Below are 19,368 nucleotides of genomic sequence, written 5' to 3' on the forward strand. Positions count from 1 at the left end.
ATTCGAAGCCTTTAGCTTAAATGAAAACGGAAAGTAATGACAAGAAAAAGGGAAATGCAAAGATTTAGAAGAATAATATAATAATGGAACACCAGCTATTTGCGATGACAATACTACAAGCAGGCGTGTCCCTGTAAAACACCTTGAATCCAATTAACACGAGAGATCACTATTTTCGGCGCCACAAGACTGTATTGCTCCATGTCGGAAAAGGCAATAAACCGTAAACTGTTACTCGCTGGACCACCTACCAACAGAGTGTGTGATGCTTGCTTGGTCCTCCAATGGGCAGAAATATGCTACGGCTAGACCGGTGTCATCTCCCACTGCTAGGCAATACTCCTCCTGGGGTATAGCCATTTCTCGCAGTATAATCGACCCACTCTGCGAATGGACAATCAAGTGATTTAGCCCGATCGGATTGCCTTTTAGCAGCGGCGGAAACTTACGTCATCCAACGCCCACTCTTCAATATCCTCAATCATAAGCGCCGGGCATGGTTTCTGCGGGATAAATCCGTAGATGTTCTCTTCGATTATGTTCACTGATTTGGTTGCATTGGGCGTTGTAACATTAGCCAGCAATTTGACCGGAAAATTATCACTTTTTTCGACACAATCCGTGCTTTCCCCATCTCTAAGATACAATTGCCCAATTGGACAGCACAACCGAACGCACTTAGTCACTTGGCATATGCAGCCTCGATAGTACTTCGGGACGATCACCCTGACGTCGTAGTCCGCATAATCGTAATCAATAAGAGCGAAGTTCTGCGATGTGTACACGATACCATCATGATTGATATTCCCCAAGGCGTCTCGCGTTCCACTGGTTATGTTGACTGAATCACGAAACTCACAAGGCAGCAGCTGCCCACTATAGTCGGTATCAGTTCGACCAGCCACAATTATAACACACCAAAGCACAGTGACTAAGCTGTGCGCAACTGATAAGAATCCCCAAGTCCGTATCTTAGCCATTGCGCAAGTAAAATGCCCTGCGCTCTATTCTTCGCTCAATCGTCTCAATCGAAAGTCACTTCACATTTGAATTCCACTCAAATAGTGGACCTAGTCGAAGCCGCGAAATCTTCGACCATCGCACCCGCCCAGACCACGCATGAACCCTTCTTCCTGTTCGGGACTAATGGCTGGAACACCTGCCGACAATGACCACTCAACGCCAAACGTGCGGATCGGATGTAGTTATTTATTTATCAACACTTTTTGTTCCCAAACACGAGCCATAAATGTTTACAAGATCACAGGGAAAACGGACACTCCCAATCGAACCGCAATGCACCGACCGAATCGTATATACGGTGCGTTTGTTGACTCTAGATGCTCAGTTTCATATTTCATCCGAGGCAATATACTCAGAATTTTCGCCACAATTGGCCCATTTACCCCGGGGCCGAAGGAACGAGAACACTTTTCCAGTATAACACACGAGCGGACGTCTTTATCTGCGGGTGGCAATTCCTAGACTAGCGAGCGGACGCTAACCAAACGTTTCCGCTAACGGGGGGACTGCTGGCTGGCTGGCTGGTGGTATGTAGCGTGTTGACGCGGAATGACATATCTGCCTCCGATAGCGTTGAGGTGAAGGCTTATGCTAACACAGTCACTACTGGGTGGTATAGGAGGCAAACCAAGCAGGTACTTTCAGCCAACAATAAAGACTTTTATGCTCTTCATGCGTCAATATTGTCATCGAATCAACTTTAGAAGGTAGTTGAAGGTTGGCGCGGAAATTAATTAATATCACGCTAACCATTTTTAGAATCCTTCCAAATATTCAGTAGCAGTGGGTGATATTTCCGATCTAACATCAGAGGCACAGCAACTTCTCAATTGGACGATGAGTAACTGAAGGAATAAGGATCCATACCACAGACATAGGAATAATAAAAAATTTCCGTCAAATATCCAGAATGTATAAATGTTTGGAGCCTATTAAACGTAACTAAAAATTTATAAGGAGGTGCAACAAAGTTGAAGAAAAATTTGAAAGATGCAGCATACACTACCGATCAGCAGTTTGTGGTCACCCTCTCAAAAACATGTCATTTTTTAGGCCCATTAGTCCGTCAATTTGCGTGCGATTTCAAAGCCCTAGATCTCATTCAAAAGATAACAATACAAAGAAACCTTGAACATGAGTTAAGGCTCAAATAACCATAATTCAATCATCAGCAATCATCAACTATTAAAAAGCAGTTTTTTCGCTTAAATACTCAAAGCATCTAATGAAAATTATTTCACTGAAAAAAGTGCAGTGAAAAATTTTAATTACCATTCATTGAAATTTGAGCGAAAAAACTGCCTTCAAATTTTTCAATACGGATGATGGTTTGTTTCCTCTTAAATGAACCTTTTACAAAAATATATGTATGTAAACTTAAGTTATAGAAAATAGGTTATATTACCGCTATCAACTTAAAGTTTGGTCGATCCAATTTCCAGCAACACTGCCGTAGGCCTATATTCATTTTTTTAGAAAATTTAGCAATTTTGGGTTAAGTTTACATACAAATATTTTTGTAAAAGTTTCATTTAAATCATGTTCAAAGTTTCATTGACTACTCGACATTTTGATTTTCCTGTGTCTGTATTTACCGATGTACTTCCTTTCCAATCACCCATCTACTACTGTACAGTCCGGATTCGCTGGTTGGGTCACGACTGCGCCCCGATTAGCGAATCGTGTTCGTTCGTTGGGGCAGCTGACAACTGATCAAAATGCTCTAGACACACGCAAGTGACGAGAAATACGTCACGAAACACTCACATACTTGCACAAACGTTCTGTATATAGGAGCTGCGATGCGACGGCGGTCAGACGTCAAACTCGTTTTGACATTGATTTTGACATTGACAGTGCTTTTTAGTTGGGGTTTGCCCCAACCAGCGAACATTCAACCATCGAGACAGCCCATCTAACGAGCCGCCAACTAACGAATCGGGACTGTATCGTTTTACTCCTGCAGTTTTAACCAACAGCCAGTTTATACGATTCAGACAGGGTGAGACTCTCAACCCTTCAATTCAGACGAGTGGCTCCCGACATACAGCAGATAAGTCTTGGAGCATGGTGCAACCGTTATCATCCAGGGCATCACAGAGGGACCCGATTTTTCTATACTAAGGACGCAATACTCGCAAGAGGATAATAGTAAGTCAGAAATATGTTTTTCTAGTAAAGAGGTTATCGTATATTGCCAAAATTTTAACCGAATGAAAGGCGCCAAAAAAGTTAATGAAATATATAGGCAGGTTGCCGCAAGTAATTTCTCTGTCATATTAGGTACAGAAACGAGTTGGGACGAAAGCATAAGTAGCGAGGAAGTTTTTGGAAGTCGATTTAACGTTTTTAGAGATGATCGTGACAAAGCAGTATCTAATAAGAAATCTGGCGGATGAGTATTAATCGCAATTAGTGCCAATTACGAGTCGGAGAAAATTTCAACCAGCAAGTGTAAAGAATTTGTTGAATTATGATTGATTTATTTTCCAGTGCTATATTTTCGAACATTGAATTATCGATTGAACTACCCCTAGCCTAACTTGAAATCCCATAATTATATTGTACAATGAATTTCCGCTCTTAGGTATAAGATTTTTTCTATAAAAGCTCAGCAGAGCCAGAAAACGCTCTCTTTCCACTCTCCAAATTCGCTCGTGCTACATCATCATATCACAGTTCCCAGTTATCTAAACCAGTGCGCAGTTTTTGCTCCGCTTTCGAGGCCGATATTTTACAGTGTGTATAAATCGCAAAAAGTTCTAAACAGTGGTGCCGAAACCCGGGAATTCGTCTCGCCGGATAAGTGTCGGGTCGCGTAGTGTGTGTAAAAGCAGTTTGTGACCGTGTGCTGGGACCACGTGGGATATCCTTTCTCGACACGGGCGGGCTCGATTTGGGGGAGCTCCGAAGCAGCACTTCGTGACCATCTCTCGTCACCTCAGGAAGCGTTAATCTACTTCGGCGGCCGTTCTGGTACGGCAATCCGCGCCCAGCAGGTCGGAATCAACCTTGCTTAACAGGTACGTCCATATATGCTGGTCCCTCGAATTATGACGCCAAAGAAGACAACCCGCACTGGTGTTAACCGATTGAAAACCTTGTGCAGACGCCGAGCCAACATTCTCGGCTCGGCCTCACTAATAAAATCGTTTAATGACAATTATGACGAGGCTATGAGCCATCAAGTACAAGTAAGAATCGACTTACTTGACGAGTTGTGGAAAAAGTTTGCGGAGGTTCAAGACGATATTGAATCCATCGAACATTCCGATTCTACGGAGCTTGCAGAACAAAGAGTCTCGTTTCAGAATATGTACATTGATTTAAAGTCTTCTCTCATAACCAAATTGCCACGTGTTGAGCCTCCATCGAATTCTCGAATGTTGCTTAACTCCACACAATCGCATATAACACAGGCAGTTCGCCTACCGGAGATTAAAATCCCTGAATTTGACGGCAATCCAGAAGATTGGATTGAATTCCGTGATTTGTTTAAATCTCTAGTCCATGCTAATCCTCAGCTAAATTCTGTTCAAAAGCTCCATTATTTGAAGGCCGCGTTGAAAGGCGAAGCCCACCATATTATTTCTTCCCTTCCCGTTTCCACCGAAAATTATTCTATAGCGTGGAAAGCTATTGAAAAACGATACGACAATCCTAATTTGTTGATAAAACGCCATATTGCTGCACTATTCTCAATTCCCGCTTTGAAACGTGAATCAGCGTCGGGTCTTTCCGAGTTGCTGGACCAATTTGACCGACATGTGAGTGTGCTGAACCAACTCGAAGGTCCAGACAGACATTGGAACTCTGTCTTGGTTGAGAGTCTCAGTCGTCGTTTAGACTCGGTTACCCTCAAAGAATGGGAGAAACAAGGTAAGGAAAATGAGCGCCCGACTTACGAGCAATTGGTCAACTTTATTAGGACGCAAGCTCGCATGTTACAATCCGTAAAGCTATCGCAATATGTAAATCTCCCTAACACTGACCACAAAAAGCAGCCGTCGAAAACTACTACTACCTTTGTCGCTACAGAGCCTTCTGCTAAATGCCCTCAGTGCAAGCAAGGTCATCTATTGTACCAATGTGTTCAATTTAAAAAACTGGCCCCTAAAGAACGTTTCAATCTCGCGAAACGATACAAATTGTGTATCAATTGTCTCGGTGGATACCACATGGCAAAGAATTGCAACTCGGCAAACTGCAACGTGTGTGGCAATCGTCATCACACACTACTGCATTTGCCAACTCCAAATGATTCTAACCTCGCTCATCCTACTAACAGTGTATCGCATTCGTTTATTGCAAATGAACAATCGGTTCGTACCACGGAAAATCTAATACCATCGCAATCTAATCAATTTGCTGGAACTGGATTTTACCCATCGCCACCACCATCCTCTACACATGCCGCTACGGCTCACTCGTTCGCGGCGCTCTCGTCCAGTACTCCGGTCAGTGATAGGTCAGCTTCTATACCTATGGAGAATACAATAGCCGAGGATGTCTCGACACAGCTGTGTCCGCAACGAAAGATAGGTAGTGAAGTGTTCCTCGCAACAGCCTTGATCAAGGTTACAGACTCGCACAACCGTAGTCATTTCGCGCGTGTCGTTCTGGACAGTTGCTCCCAGTGCAATTTCGTGTCGGAAGCTCTAGCAACTAAACTCGGTATTAAACGCAGTAAAACTAATGTCGACGTGATCGGTGTCGGCACAAATAAAGTGCACATTACGGAATCTCTCATGATTAACATCAATTCGCGAGTGAGTAATTTTACGTGCGTCCTGTCGTGTCTGGTGATCCCTAAAATTCCAGCTATTTTACCAAGCAAAAATGTTGATATTTCCAAGTGGAAAATACCATCTAACGTAGTGCTTGCCGATCCGAAATTTAACATTAGTGCGGGTGTCGATGTTTTGATTGGTGCGGAGCTATTTTTTTCATTACTAAATTCAAGACGAATGTCATTCGCTCAAGGCTGTCCTCTGTTACAGAGTACTGTGTTCGGGTTCGTGATGTCAGGAATGTACACTACGCCTGCGAATCAACCGCCAATTTGCATAGTTAGTACAGCTAACAGTCTGGACGGGATGCTTCAGAGATTTTGGGAGATGGACAATCTAGATCACGGTAGAGCTCTGACATTGGATGAGCAACGGTGCGAAGACCACTTCAGAAGAACAGTGACGCGTGAACGAGATGGGAGATACGTAGTTCGGCTGCCTGTACGAGACGATCGACTGCCGTATCTAGGTGACGCACATCAGTTAGCACAGCGTCGGTTGCTGTCTACCGAACGACGGTTTAGAACTGATCCGAACCTTCAACAGAACTACCACCAGTTCATGGAGGAGTATGCAAGACTAGGACACATGGAGCCCAGCGTCTATACAGGTAATCAACAATCGTTTTTACCCCATCATCCCATATTTCGACCCGACAGCACTACCACAAAGATTCGCATTGTTTTTGATGGCTCGTGTAGCGAAACTAACCAATTATCCTTGAACGAAGTTTTGTATGCTGGGCCGACTGTCCAGCCCACACTGTTATCCATAGTTTTAAACTTTCGAATTCCCAAATTTGTTTTTATAGCTGACATTGAGAAAATGTTTAGGCAAATTTGGATCCACCCTGATGATCGTAGATTCCTTCAACTTTTGTGGAGGAACGATCCCACAGATCCTATTTCCAAATTTCAATTAGCTACAGTGACATACGGGACGTCTTGTGCCCCATTTCAAGCTGCTCGCGTCCTAATGCAGCTGGCGGAAGACGAAGAATCGCGATTCCCTATGGGAGCGAAGATAATTCGCAAGAATACATATGTTGATGATACGCTAACTGGTGGAGACGAAATAGAGGAAGTTGTTGAATCTACGGTCCAGCTAAGATCGCTGTTAGCTACAGGTGGTTTTAACCTTCGTAAATGGTGTGCGAATGATGAGCGAGTATTAGCCAAAATTCCTCATGAGCTGATTGAGATGCCTAGTGAAATTGAGATAGATCGGTCGTCATCGGTGAAAACTTTAGGTTTACTCTGGAACCCTCATAGTGACCAATTTGCATTTAAACTACCAGTGCTGCCTACCGCGGATGTGATAACAAAGCGTGTTGTTGTTTCTGAAATGGCACAATTGTTTGATCCCATGGGCCTCGTCGGCTCAGTAGTTGCGGCCGCTAAAATTTTCGTTCAACGTTTATGGTCGGGCCAATACACATGGGATGAACAATTGCCCGAAGATTTGAGATTGTGGTGGCAAGCCTACCGCGATCAGTTACCGGTACTAAAACAACTGCAAGTGACTCGCCGCGTAATAAGTAACAAACCTTATTCAATTCATTGCTTTTGTGATGCATCCGAACGTGGATATGGATGTTGTGTGTATATTGTTTCTAGTAATCACACAAGCAACTTATTGATAACTAAATCACGAGTTTCGCCTCTACGAGCACAATCAATTCCTCGTCTGGAATTATGTGCGGCTTTATTGGGCAGTCAATTAGTTAATCAAATTCTCACTACAACCGATTTTTCTGGGTCAGTCACCTTTTGGACAGACTCTTCAGTGGTTTTACATTGGATTCACTCTCCTTCATCAGTGTGGAAGGTGTTTGTTTCTAATCGCATTTCAGAGATTCAAAAACTTACTGAAGGACAAACCTGGAGACATGTCCCTTCCGAGATGAACCCAGCCGATCAAATCTCACGTGGAGTTCAACCTTCTGAACTTGTAAACAACGAACTGTGGTGGCATGGTCCTGATTTTTTAGTGAAATCGCCAGCCTGTTGGCCATCGAATCGGAAGTTTCCGAATATTGATAACATTCACATGACTGAACGTCGTTCACTTGTTTCTCTGTTCACGACTAGCACCATTCATGATAAATGGGACATATTTGAAAGATATTCGGAGTTATCCACCTTGCTCAAGGTTGTTGCTTGGTGTTGGAGATTTTTTGAACACATTTCCAAAAAGCGTTCTGGAAAATTTAGTACTCTTACACCAGAGGAGTTAAATCTTGCATTAAAACGCCTGGTTCGGCTTGCACAGCAACAATCTTTCCCTGATGAAATCAAATTATTGACTAAAGCAAAAGGTGAAGAATGTACACAACCCGAAATGAATTTCAAGTCCTTGATGAAGGGACTAAATGTTTATTTGGATGAATTCGGATTACTCCGAATTAGAGGACGGCTTGAAAAATTGTCCGCTCCATTGGATACAAGGTGTCCTATTCTATTGCCGTCTGATCACAAAATTACTATGTTGATTGCTCGTTCTATTCATCATCAAACTCTTCATGCTGGCCCAACGTTATTACTAGCCACCATCCGTCAGCGATTTTGGCCATTGCATGGGAGAAATATTGCTCGCAAAATAGTTCGTGAATGCATACAATGCTTCAGGTGCAATCCTCGTGGAAATCACCAAATTATGGCCCCTCTTCCTTCAGTGAGGATCACACCTGCGAGAGTGTTTTCCAACTGTGGTTTGGACTACTGTGGCCCTTTTCTTGTTCGTCCCCTTGTTGGTAGAGGATCTTCAGTTAAAATTTATGTTGCAAATTTTGTTTGCATGGTCTCAAAAGCTATGCACCTAGAAATCGTTTACGATTTGTCATCTCAAGCTTGCATCAATGCTATGAAGCGTTTTATTGCCAGACGTGGTAGATTGCTGAACTTGTATTGCGACAATGCAACAGCCTTTGTGGGAGCAAATCGAGAACTTAAGGAGCTCCGGGTACAATTCCTCGGCCAATTCAAAACCGAACATTGGAATAACTTTTGTTTAGAACAAGGAATTAACTTTCATTTTATCCCAGCCCGCTCCCCCCATTTCGGTGGGTTGTGGGAAGCGGGGGTAAAATCCTTTAAACACCACTTTCGCCGTATTTTGGGTTCGAAATCTCTTCGTCTGGATGAAATGGTCACCGCAGTAACTCAAATCGAGAGCATACTTAACTCTAGGCCATTGACGCCGTTATCTAACAACGCTGAGGATTTAAATGCTTTAACGCCGGGACATTTTATAATCGGAGAACCAATGTTCTCAATTCCGGAGCCAGACGTGACGGATATGAGCATTAACCGCTTAAATCGTTTCCAGGAATTGAAACGATCCGTCCAAGATTTCTGGCACCGATGGTCCCGCGATTACGTGAGCCAGTTGCACCAACGACCCAAATGGCAAACCGAAACTCACAACGATCCGGTCCAAGGCGCATTGGTCCTGCTCAAACAGGAGCACCTTCCTCCACTTCAGTGGAACTTGGGTCGCGTCGTCGAAACGTACGCAGGGAGCGATGGGCACATAAGGGTGGTGCTAGTGCGAACAGTTCGAGGAATGTTCAAAAGAGCCGTGACCGAAGTCTGCACACTCCCGATAGATGTACTTCCAACGTCAAGCCCAATCGAGAGCCAAAGGTCGCACGAAAGGAAGCAGCTAGGAACCGACAACGGAAGGATACAGGTACAGATACCGAGGACGACGCATCGTAGGATCAAACGCAGTTGAAACAGTAGGTTTCAACGGGGCCCTGTGTGTTGAATTATGATTGATTTATTTTCCAGTGCTATATTTTCGAACATTGAATTATCGATTGAACTACCCCTAGCCTAACTTGAAATCCCATAATTATATTGTACAATGAATTTCCGCTCTTAGGTATAAGATTTTTTCTATAAAAGCTCAGCAGAGCCAGAAAACGCTCTCTTTCCACTCTCCAAATTCGCTCGTGCTACATCATCATATCACAGTTCCCAGTTATCTAAACCAGTGCGCAGTTTTTGCTCCGCTTTCGAGGCCGATATTTTACAGTGTGTATAAATCGCAAAAAGTTCTAAACAGAATTTGATCATGTTTGGGTCAAATCATCAATAGGGAGTCAGGTTCATATATTTGCAACGGTATATTTTCCACCTGAAAATGCTAAAAAAGAGTCATACTTAAAATTTTTCACTATTGCTGAGCAAATTATTTCAAAGTTCAGTCCAGAGACAAATATTCACGTATATGGCGATTTCAATCAACGATCTGTAAATTTTGTTATTGATGACGAAAATGACTCTCTATTGATACCAATTGTGGGAGACAATGAAACACTCCAATGCCTTTTCGAAAACAGTTCAGAAATTGGTCTCAATCAAGTCAATCATATTAGAAATGAGAATAATTCCTATTTAGATTTACTTTTTACTAATATGACTGATGATTTTTGTGTGACAGAATCATTAAGCCCGTTATGGAAAAATGAAAAATTTCATACCGCAATTGAATTTTCCATTTTCGTACATAGTACCTCGGTGAGGCCTGATGACAATTTTTTCGAACCAAGCTTCGATTACAAAAATGCTAACTTTGAACTCATTAAGAGAAAACTGAACTGTATAGATTGGCAGACTCTTATTCGTGACTCAAACATTGATCAGGGTGTCGATATATTCTATCGTACTATCTTCGATATAATTGAACAGACTGTTCCTAAAAAGCGGAAGAAAGTGAACATACATAGAGTACCTGTATGGTACAATCATGACATAGTAAATCTTAAGAATAGAAAACAAAAGGCTCATAAAACCTACAAACGCAATAGGAACGATTCAAACCTTGCGTTCTACTTGTCTATATGTGATCAGTTAAACTTAGAGATTAAAAGAGCACATGAAAGCCATATCAACAAAATTGAAAGCAATATCAAGTCAGACCCTAAATCGTTTTATGAATACGTAAAAGACAAACAAAAATCCAACAACTTTCCATCAAATATGCAATTAAATGAAAAGGTAGGAAATAATTCAGATGATATAAGTAATTTGTTCGCCGATTTCTTCCAGAACATTTATACAACTCATGAAAATAATATAAGAGATTACGATTATTTCTCTTTCCTTCCAGAACCGACCAAAGACATTGCAGTAGATAATATATCTCCTATTGAGATTTTACAGCGCCTTGAAACCTTAGATCCCTCTAAGAGTGCTGGACCAGATGGTCTACCACCACTCCTTCTGAAGTCACTTTCGAAAGAGCTAGTTAAACCACTTTTCTGGCTATTTAACTCATCTCTTAAGTCCAACTATCTTCCGCATATTTGAAAAGAATCTTTTTTAGTCCCAATTTTTAAATCAGGTAAAAAATCTGATATTAAAAACTATCGCGGAATAGCCATTTTATCCTGTATCCCTAAATTATTTGAATCAATAATCAATGACAAGATATTCTCTCAAGTCAAATGTCTAATAACTTGTAATCAGCATGGTTTTTTCAAAGGACGATCAACGACCACTAATATATTGCAATTTGTAACATTTTCAATTAACGCCATGGATAGAGAGCATTATGTTGAAACACTGTACACTGATTTCAGTAAGGCATTCGATAGAGTTGATATTGCTTTATTACTATTTAAATTAGGTAGGCTTGGTTTCAATCCTGGATTGTTAAAGTGGATACAATCGTACCTATCCGATAGAACCCAAAGAGTGAGATTTGAACATAGCATATCCACAAAAATAATTGAGGTTACATCCGGGGTACCACAAGGATCTCATCTTGGTCCTCTATTGTTCATTTTATTTGTCAATGATGTAGAACGTGTCTTGAATCGCCTCAATGTTCTAATATATGCTGATGATATGAAACTGTTTCTTGAGATATGTAATTCAGCAGATCTTGATGTATTTCAAAATGAAATAGATGTTTTCCATAACTGGTGTCAGCAAAACTTGCTTGAAATTAATGTTAAAAAATGCGTTTCTATTTCATTTACAAGAAAATATACGGTTGAACCAACAGCTATTTACCTTAATAAAATACCAGTTGAACTATGTAAGCAGGTTAGAGATTTAGGTATAATTCTTGACTCTAAATTGTGTTTTAATGATCACTACAACAACATCATATACAAAGCAAGTAACAAGCTAGGATTCATAAAGAGATTCAGTTACCATTTCAATGACCTTTACACAATCAAGACATTGTATATTACATATGTTAGACCACTTCTTGAATATTGTAGTATTGTTTGGGCTCCATATCATGAAACGCATATAAATCGTATAGAGTCTGTTCAAAAACAGTTTTTGCTTTTTGCGCTTCGTAAGCTTGGCTGGACGACACTACCTTTGCCCTCTTATGAATCGCGATGTTTGTTAATAAATTTGGTTGGTCTCAAAAAAAGAAGAGAATTTGCCATGATAGCCTTCATCAACGATGTTATATCACAGAAAGTCGACAGCGCAGTTATGCTAGAAAATCTAAATTTTTACGCTCCCACTCGTCAACTAAGAAATAGGAATCTATTTTATATTAAATACCAAAGAACTGACTATGGCATTAATGGGCCTATTAATAGAATGATGTCGTGCTATAATAGTTATTGTGAAGCAATTGATATAACAATGAATAGATCGAAACTTAAACATGTTTTCTTTTCAAGATACACAAGGCAATAAGACAAGTGAAAATAGAAATTAAAAATTTCATTGTTACAGACGTTATTTATTATAATTTTTACTGTAAAATTTGGTCTACGTATTGATTGACGACAAATGAATAAATAAATTTTTCAGGACTTTGGGTTCTCATCATCCAGCATTTCCATAATTTTTGTGTACTCCTTTGCTTCTATAATTATTCTTTTGTTGCCTTTATCCGCCTCGTAATAACCAAGTTCTGATTATTTTTCAGTAAACGGTTTTGTGTTACCTTGCATCGTCTACAATTGAGTAGGAATTTCATCCTGTTGCTGTCCTTGGCCAGATTTATTGATTAACTGGATTTCTCAGCAACATTTCGCCGGCCATATCATACTTCTCCCGTATTTGTGGTGTGGCTCCCATTTTTCCATCCTAGAACACAACCAATTAAAGATAAATTGTTGTTGTTGTTGTTGTTGTTGTTGTTGTTGGGGTTTGGTTTTATGGCTTGAGGGACTGTTGCCTCATCTACGCCATCCCACTTTTTTGTCGGTAGTAGACTGCTGTAAAGATACATTGATGAACGTAGGGAAAACCCTAGGATAGGATGTGACAGCAGAAATTCGCCTGCCTTGTTATTCTTGCGCTCGATTTCGTCGACGATGAAAATCCAGTGCTGCCACTTTTCTTTATTCCAAATCTTTCAAACAATTTTAATTTAAAGCGCTGTTTGCAGATCAGAAGTAATTTCTCAGCCTATCTTGATGCATGGGAAATTCCTTGCCTGAATCGCTCAAGAAACCGGTTTTTCTTTGATCGCAGTACGCAGTTGCGAAGAAATGACAGTTCAAATGGCAGTCACCGAAGAAAGTTTCTGTCAGGAATCACTCAAGAAGTTTCTTGAGCGATTCCTTTCGAACTCGAAACTGCGCTTAAAGATTAAAATGTTGATGCATATTTCGCACCGTAAAGCAGTATTTGCAATTGGAATAGCATAACCTGCAAGTAAAATTGCTTTCAAACGCAAGGTTCTTTATTTCATAGTGGAATTCTGGAATTTATCTAAAGTTCAATTGATTTCCCACTAAATCAATAGTGTTAATCAATGTTCAGGCGTGGGAGTCACTTTAGGTTGATTTACATTTGACTGCTCACATATTTGAGGCAATAAAACTCGAATAATAAAATTCAATGATTTTGAATATTGTTATCGAATGCCAAACTTACAAACTAGCAACACGGCCAAGTCAAACACAAACCGACAACAATGTTCATGATGATATTGATTTTAGCTTGGTAGTGACACTACCTCCTGACAAGCTTTCATTCATAAAATTAGCCCGTAAAATGGACTATTATTTATTTCTATCTAAAAATCCGTATTTTTAGTTGGAAACAAATCATTATACTTTGAAGTTATCTGGTTTCTTGCATCGTTCACTTACAAGATGGGCTTCGTGGCTGTTCGGTTAGCGTTGGCAGTCGTCTAGGCGTATCGTAAGCCTCGAAGTGTGGGTTCGATTCCCGCTCCAGTCGGTGGAAACTTTTCGTCAAACGAAAAATTCATCGCTAGGCCACTGGGTGCTCTGTGTGTTGTTCGTTGTCTAGTGTAAGTAATGTGTTCAGTCCTTGGTTCAGTCTGTGCAGCCTCTAGCTGAAGACGGTGTGAATTGTCTTTTAAAGTTCATATTTTTAATTTTGTGACACTTTTTGCATATTAATACTTGATCTCAAACAAACAAACGTAACACTGGCGAAATTCGACAACGCTTTTAACGACCATTGTAAATCTTCAGTTGCGGCTTTCACAACCAGAGGCTCGCGCATCGTATTTCTCTGCGTTTGACGTTTGACACTAGCGCTTTCTATTGACAATATTGATTGATGCACCAAGCGATAAGAAGAAGCAGTTTTGACATCCAAGCGGTGTGCCGTTTACATCCATCGACCAATCAGCGACGAGGATCTCATCGACGGCACACCGCTTGGATGTCAAAACTTCTTCTTCTTTTCGCTTGGTGCATCAATCAATTGCACAACGCAGTGTTCCGTGAAACATTTCTACCAGGTGATGGTAGTATGAATTGGGTGATGATTTTTCACGAAAATTGTTCTAGGCGTTACGTGTGTTTGTTTGTGACTTGAGTCTACAGACAGTTCACGCGGCACAGAGGTCCAACTTTGAGTAAAGCTGACAGAAACTCAATTTTTGAACGTATCTTCAATGAGATACAGTATATCGAGCATTCAATCATAATACCAAGAGCTCTGACTGGCCTTTAAAAATTGAAAATATTGATTCTGTATCTTGTTACAGCACTGAATATCTGCTGATTGAAAAAGTATTGAATTTTTGATAAAGAACACAAACACAAAGTTCAACCACTACAAAAGTCTGTTTATAGAGGTACACTCATTGCACAATTATGGGTCACACACAATTATTAGTCACTTTCCACTTTAATAGATAAATACTAATTAATTGCAAGCTTTTGTTGGCTATTATTATTTTTCGCACATAAGTTGATTTGTTTTGTGTCACTATACGTATTACGTATAGCACACGGGCTTATACATCAAAACATACATATTTTCAATATTTTTTTGTTCGGCGCAAAACTAGCTGTCAAAGTAACGCTTCGATTGTGAATATCGGACAGTGCGTGCGCTGCTTTTGTAAGCTCTGTAAAAGCGAGCTTCAGTGATTTTCATGTGCGAAATGGTATCGTCACCAGAACAAAGGTATAATTAACGTTCTAAATGTAGAAATTCATGTGACTGCAGCTAATTAAAGCTTATTTCTGGCAAAATTTAAGTGACTCATTATTGTGCCGAGGAACACCGAAAATCACACAATTATGGGTCACTTTTTGTGCAGCATAATATTGACAGTTCTGCGTACATGCACTGATAAAATACTTTCGTAAAAGCTCAACGAATATGCTTCGTAAAACCAGTTTTCGTAAATTAAAAGCAATTTGCGTAAAATGTACGGTCCATTCGTACCACCACGCTGAAACAGTACAAATGGAGTTGTATCATGTACGAAATCACGAATCCGACAGACGCTAAGCTCGCTCATTCGTAGATTTTAGCTCCCGCTTTGTAGAATGAAACAAAACAAACAAATGTCAAACGTTTTTTACTAACCTAGCGTAAAAATAAAATTTCGCTTCGTAGAATGCAACAAAGTATGGCAGTCATCACTGATGTTTGAGTGGAGCGCAGAGACAACAAAGCAACCTGTTTTCATGTGCATATGACGGTGCGTGTGCGAGAAGAGGAAAGGAAGCATGCTCTCAGTAGGAAGTAAAAGTTATTTATAAATTGAATCAGAGTAGAAAGCGTTCTAGTTGTTTCCGAACGGTTTCAACAAGCGCCTACAGCTGGATGTCTAGCATTGGTAGGTATCAATCAGAAGATACGTGTTCGGAGCCTGTGAAAACCAAGCTGATATACGCGTGCTATTTTTTTCAACATGATTTATGTCGGTCCGACAAAAAAAGAGACAGAAAAAATCTGTGTTGTTGTGTCGGAGTGATCTTTTTTACGAAACGAACTCAGGCACACTACGAATCTTTTCGTTGCAGAAAACAACGAATGGCATTCGTAAACCGGACGAGCGATTTCGTACAATGCAACAAAATATTTTTTCAGTGTGGGCATTGCATACTTGTATGCGTTTATCGGTGGTTGTGTTGGAGATTTTGACCCAATTTTGAAAAATGGATTCCAAATCGTGAAAACACGCTTCGTTAAGAGGTTTGAGACCAGTTTTAGATTCTACTATAGTTGATCTATCGATAATAAGTGATCATTCATTGAAAAAATAGACAAAACATTATTTTTGAGTCGATTTCTCTTAAGTGACCCATAATAGGCAACAAATTGACCCATAATTGTTACACAGCCAATTTTGACCCATTATTGTGGTTTTCATTATTCACCAACATTTTAGTAATTTTCACCGCCTAAAGTGAATTTCACAAGCAGATTTTTATTTAAAACAATAAAAAGGGGTTTCAATTATGAGAATATAAAATAAAAATAATGAAAGTGTTACTTTTGTATGAAAAACGATTCATACATATTATGAAATGGTTGTTCCTTGAGTGACCCATAATTGTGCAATGAGTGTAATTCAATTGCTTTTAAAAGTTTATTTGTAAGTTCTTGTGAATACCAGACATCTGCAATGGAGTAAGAGATCAAAATATTATACGAATCAAAATAAAATCTACTTTCGCAACTACTTTTACCCGCAGTCAGAAACACGCGCGAGACAGTAGAATAACTAGCCACAGAAGTTCAATGTCGGGACTGTTCGTGTGACTAACATCTAGTTTGCCACGCCCTTACAGCGTCAGCAGCGGTACTAGAAGTGTCAAGTTAATTTTGTTTACCAAAACAAAAGATCCTCTACAAGAAGGACACTTTAAAATTGTGAATTATTGCAATTAAAGTTATTGAAATAATTAATTGAGAAAAGTGACTACAGCGCCATTAGAGTTCTAGTGTATTTCTATTCGCGAGACAGTCGCCTAAGAAAACAGACCTGTTTTTAAATTTTCCATCGTAGCGCTCTTTGATAATTCTTGAAAAAAGTCGCCACATGGCCGGGCGATATGATGACTGCTGCGACTGCACGTGGCATTTGCACTGCGATCAAATTTGATCCATCATTGAAGGCCTTGGAATGGAAAGTAGTCGCCATAATTGTATTTTTCTAACACTTTTGGCTTCAAAATTAACATTTCATGTCATGGTCCACTGCACGAAGTAATACTTGAGTCTACACATAGAGTTGCAACCCTATTGGAGATTTGTTTTGAGGCAAATGAGTGTAAGACAGTAATTTAGTGGTATAGGGGTGTAAGTACCTTTGGATAAAAAATCCATTGTTTATGTCAAATGGTGGAGTTACTTGATAGTCGCATATTCATGGCGATTCCGAGCTTTTTTTTATATATGATTTTTTTTTATTCGGGCTGTAGATGGGGTTTGAACAGCGGCGGCTGAAGCTTCTTTTGTGACTTTTGCCTGTTAACTCCTAAACTACCAAGGGTCCAAAAAAAGTCGGAAGTCCAACTTTGCCAAGGCATTTCTCGGCCGTTTTTCAACCGATTTCAAAACTTTTTTTTGCAATGGAACCGGACGGGTTTCAAGATCATCGTCCATTTAAAAAAATATAAAATAGATGCGTCTACCCAAAGTTATTAAGCAAAAGGCACTTCCTAGTTTTTTTGAAAGCGCATTTTTTGCGCACATTGATCAATAAAACAAAATTTAAAGCGATGACATATGGTTTTTTCGACTCTAAATCATGCGTACAGCTGGAGTGAACACGTTTTTGCAAAATAAGTGATTTTTCAGTGCACTGATAATTTACCTTTCTCAAAAAACTGCTAAAATACCCTATTTTTCACATAAAATAAGCAATAAATCAAAATTCAAAGCGATGACATATAGTTTTTTTGGTCTCAAATTGTTCGTAGGATTGTACTCGACATTTTTGATGAACAATGAAAATGTTCTAATTACACTCTTATTTTGTTTTACCCGGAAAACTACGAAAATTCCGTACTTTTTACACAAAGTAGTCAACAAAACTAAATTTAAAACGATAACATGTAGTTTTTTAGCCTTAAAATGTTCGTAGCAGTTTGGGGGACATACTTGAAGAATAATAGTGATGTTTTCATTACACTCAAATTTTGATTCACTCAAAAATCAACGAAAGTACCACATTTTTCACACAAAGTGGTTAACAAAAATGATGGCTTACAATGCAAAGTAGTATTTTACCTCAAAATTATTCGGGAAAGCGTACTGGACGTTCTTGATAAGTAATAGTGACGTTTTCATGACACACTTAATTTATTTTACTCGAAAAACTACAAAAATACCATAATTTTCATACAAAACAGTCAATAAAACAAAATTTAAAGCCATAACATGTAGTTGTATGGCCTTAAATTTTCCGTTACAATGTTCTGGACCTGTTTTTGATAAAATGTTGATGTTTACATTACACTTATATTTTGTTTTATAAAAAATATACGAAAATACCACAAAAAAGCGAATAAGCCAAAATTTTAAGTAATGATATGTAGTTATTCAACTTAGATTTTATCGTAGTAGTTTGGTGGATTTATTTGAACAATCCTAGTGAATTTTTTATTACACTCATATTTTATTTCACTCGGAATATTAGGAAAATACCACATTTTTCACACAAAGTAGTCAACAAATAAAAATATAAGGCAATGCATTCTGATTTTTTGGCTTGCATTTTTTCGTGAAATGATGAACGTTGAACAATAATACCGCCTTCATGACACTCTTAATTCATTATACCAAACAAGTTCTTAAAATACCATAATTTTCTTACAAAATGATCAATAAAACAAAATTTGAAGCAATGACATGTAGTTGTTAGTCTTAAAATTTTCTGTTGGAATGTACTAGACATGGATTTGATAAAATTTTGATGTTCACATCACATCCACGTTTTGTTTTACTAAAAAAATCACGAATGTGCCATATTTTTCACACAAAATAGCCAATAACACAAAATTCAAAACAAACACATGCAGATTTCTATTACTGACTTTTTTGTACAAGTTTCAGGTTATCTAATACCTGAAAAAAAAATACAAGGCAAACCGAAAATTCACCAGGGATTTTTTTTTATTTGAGTCCATTTGCGTCTCCTGTAGTAGCAATCACCAAAAAATAAACGGAAATCCCGTGAAAATGAAAAAAAGTTACGAACTTAACTGGTTTCCAAAGTTAAGGTTAGGTTATGTGTCTTTATTAGAGAGATTTTCAGCCTCGGTAAGCCTAACCGGTAAGGTAAGTAAATTAAGCCTGACCGGTAAGGTAAGTAAATAAAAGAAAAACACTTTGCATGGGAA

At 39.3% G+C, this 19,368-nt stretch overlaps 2 protein-coding genes across 5 annotated transcripts in view; one reads left to right on the forward strand and one right to left on the reverse strand.

The window, feature by feature from the left end:
• LOC109621296 (G-protein coupled receptor Mth2-like) overlaps positions 1 to 19,368 on the reverse strand; it is a 55,778-nt gene that overhangs the window by 15,892 nt on the left and 20,518 nt on the right. Inside the window, exons 1-2 of one of the 3 annotated variants that reach the window (XM_062852356.1) lie at positions 450 to 1,590; positions 252 to 384 (exon numbers count right to left, since the gene is read on the reverse strand). The exons of the other annotated variants lie outside the window; for them this stretch is intronic. Coding sequence (XP_062708340.1) covers positions 252 to 384; positions 450 to 980 — 664 coding nt within the window. The 5' untranslated portion in view covers positions 981 to 1,590. Of the gene's footprint in view, positions 1 to 251; positions 385 to 449; positions 1,591 to 19,368 lie in introns of those variants that run through there. 3 annotated transcript variants of the gene reach the window in all.
• LOC109403057 (tyrosine-protein kinase transmembrane receptor Ror) overlaps positions 3,114 to 19,368 on the forward strand; it is a 278,655-nt gene continuing 262,400 nt past the window's right edge. The window contains exons 1-2 of one of the 2 annotated variants that reach the window (XM_062852352.1): positions 3,114 to 4,046; positions 6,024 to 12,629. In XM_062852352.1, coding sequence (XP_062708336.1) covers positions 6,045 to 9,548 — 3,504 coding nt within the window. In that variant the 5' untranslated portion in view covers positions 3,114 to 4,046; positions 6,024 to 6,044 and the 3' untranslated portion in view covers positions 9,549 to 12,629. Of the gene's footprint in view, positions 4,047 to 6,023; positions 12,630 to 19,368 lie in introns of those variants that run through there. The other variant, XM_062852354.1, reaches the window with a different exon arrangement.

The sequence above is a fragment of the Aedes albopictus genome, chromosome 2 (assembly GCF_035046485.1).
Source record: "Aedes albopictus strain Foshan chromosome 2, AalbF5, whole genome shotgun sequence".
NCBI lineage: Eukaryota > Metazoa > Arthropoda > Insecta > Diptera > Culicidae > Aedes > Aedes albopictus.